At 38.8% G+C, this 2376-nt stretch overlaps 1 protein-coding gene and 1 pseudogene across 1 annotated transcript; one reads left to right on the top strand and one right to left on the bottom strand.

The window, feature by feature from the left end:
• Positions 1-316: 316 nt before the first annotated feature.
• Positions 317-1707, bottom strand: LOC111377537 (annotated as a pseudogene).
• Positions 1708-1899: 192 nt separating this feature from the next.
• Positions 1900-2321, top strand: LOC111377538. The gene is made up of 2 exons (XM_023000663.1): positions 1900-2021; positions 2069-2321. The coding sequence occupies exons 1-2, from the start codon at positions 1900-1902 to the stop codon at positions 2319-2321; spliced, it is 375 nt and encodes a 124-aa protein (XP_022856431.1).
• Positions 2322-2376: the final 55 nt, after the last annotated feature.

A 2376-nucleotide genomic window follows, 5' to 3' on the forward strand; every position in this document is an offset into this window, starting at 1 on the left:
TTTTTTTTTTTTTAATTAATCAGTCTCAAATTTCTCCTAGAGGATACAATTCTATCCATAATATTACATAATCATGCGGGTAGAACATGCTGGAGTACTGCAGGCCACAACTCGTTTCCCAATTAAGTAAAAACCAGCAACTATGACACACAAAGCTGCTGGCAGGTTTTCATGCTTCAACACTGCTTTTCCCATAAATTCAACAATCTGCCTTTCTGGGATTAATCTTTTTTTTTTCTTTTGAAAGAAACAAACATGACCTCTTAATTTCTGCAATGAATTTAATGAATAAGATTTTCTAATAAAAATACAAGTATTCAATCCAAAGTACAAATTCCCTTCTCTCCAAAGAATCAGAATATGTAATCATCCTCATTCAAATGGCAGAATGAGTCAGCTTCAATCCTTGTTTTTCCTTTTTGTTTAAAAATAAGTAAGTTTTGATCTCATAACCCGGCTAGACCACTAGAGACAAATAAATTTTTCATAACATGGCACATTTAATATCTTGGTTCCTATAAACACCAGTACCTCATTGCCAATCAGGTCTCCATAGAACGAAAGTATCATAATTCATATATGCTGGTTACAAAAATGCCTAATCAAGTAACCATAATGCATGTAGTCCGAACTTTATGGTGAATTAGAACTGATTTTGCCTATGTTTCTCCGCTCAACAGTAGAATAAAATCATTCAAATCTTGAACGAACTTGACAAAACCTTCACATGGTGTGGCATGATTTTTATATCATAAGGTACATGAAGCCATGCTCCTGGTGGATAGAACAAGTTCTCTGGCTTGTTGGTATAAACATCGGCAAATTGATGGATGTGGTAACTAAATGCAGATTCTTGACCAGTGTCGGTAAGAAATGTAGCTCCAAATGACCCATTAAACATGGTTTCCATAGCACAATGTGTCTTCTGCCTCTCTTCGTTGATCTCCCCAAGAAGAGACTTGTATACTTCACTCTTACAATTAGGAACATTGGAATGCAGTTTGCCAAGAAGTTCTTATACTATATGAAACTTCGCCTGCTCAAAATGATAACTATCCTCGTTCTGTATTCGCATATCATTTTCCAATTCATGGATAATGGCAGCAGTACGCCACCATGCTTTCGAAGGCCCTCTCAAGTCACTAAATAGGTGATCCCCAAAGTATATCACCTTTGGACCATTCCACTTAGTTATTTGCAAAAAAGAATTCAAGCATCCATGGTAGTAAGTTTTGTTTGGAAGAAAAGCATCCACCTTCGAAAAAGCCAAGTTGTCTTTCTCCTCATCATGACAACAAAATGAATGCTCAGATGTGTAAAACTCTGGTTTGTTGGCTTTAGCAATACGAAATCAAAAAGTTCCCTCCAAAAGTCTAGGTGTCCCAAAGAATCCTCCAACAAAAAGCACATCCCTCCATCCACAAAATAATAGGGAGAGTTGGTCAACAAGAAAAGTTTCTTCCCTTTCTCTCTTAGCATCCTTAAAAAGCGTAATAGCTGACCATTCTTTACAAGGTACTTATGCGGATTAGTAAGAATTCCTCTATGAGCTAAGCCACTTCAATGAACGTGTTGAATTGCTCGATTCACATCTTGGTAGACATAACTGGCGACAAATTCCAGCTCAGCCTCAACAAAATGTCGAAAAATATGAGTAATAAGGCATGCCTCACTGAAGCAAAAGAAGTCCATCATACCGATGGACTTTTATTCAAACTCACCAAATGTCTTAGAATATCATTGGATTCATAGTACATTCTTGAACAGAACACAATATGAGCCAGATTCATAGTACATTCTTGAACAGAACAAAATATGAGCCATGACACAATAACTTTGACCACAGAACCTCAAGAAAATTGGAAGTCAAAATGCCTCAAAAATCAGTGATTTCAACCAATGGCGGCATCACAAACCTACAAAGTTATATCGACCGATCGGTTACTTAACAAAGATTCAATGGTCTTCGAGCTCGACGAGTCCGATATCTGGGACATGACTGCCCGATTGGTTTCGCCCGAGTTCCGAAAAGCCAATTCGAGAATCTCTCGAAAGAATTCTTCGACAGCGAAAGGAGTCCCCGTCAATGGACTGGCATCTCTGCCGATGAATATACCGAACTGGTCGAACCGTCAAAGATACTGAAAAAAGAGTATAGGGTAAATCACCGGAGGGACTTCGATGAGGATGATTTCGAGGACGACGACGAGGATTCGGAGCATTGGGTTCCGTCTCATGAGTTTTTAGCTAGGCAAATAGCGAGGATGAGGACCGTTCATTCTCATTGCACGAAGGGATTGGTCGTTCAAAGAGAGTTCTGAGAAAGCAACTTTGGAGGGTTTCTGAGAGAGAGGGAGGAACCCCTTTTTTTGTGGG

This window comes from Olea europaea, unplaced genomic scaffold, assembly GCF_002742605.1.
Source record: "Olea europaea var. sylvestris unplaced genomic scaffold, O_europaea_v1 scaffold16678, whole genome shotgun sequence".
In the NCBI taxonomy this organism is placed as follows: domain Eukaryota; kingdom Viridiplantae; phylum Streptophyta; class Magnoliopsida; order Lamiales; family Oleaceae; genus Olea; species Olea europaea.

Excerpts from the sequence above, each read along its gene's own strand:
- LOC111377538 (XM_023000663.1), top strand. The coding sequence starts at position 1,900 with ATGGCGGCATCACAAACCTACAAAGTTATATCGACCGATCGGTTACTT. Across the intron at positions 2,022-2,068 it reads GCCCGATTGGTTTCGCCCGA|CGAAAGGAGTCCCCGTCAAT; the intron begins GTTCCGAAAAGC and ends ATTCTTCGACAG.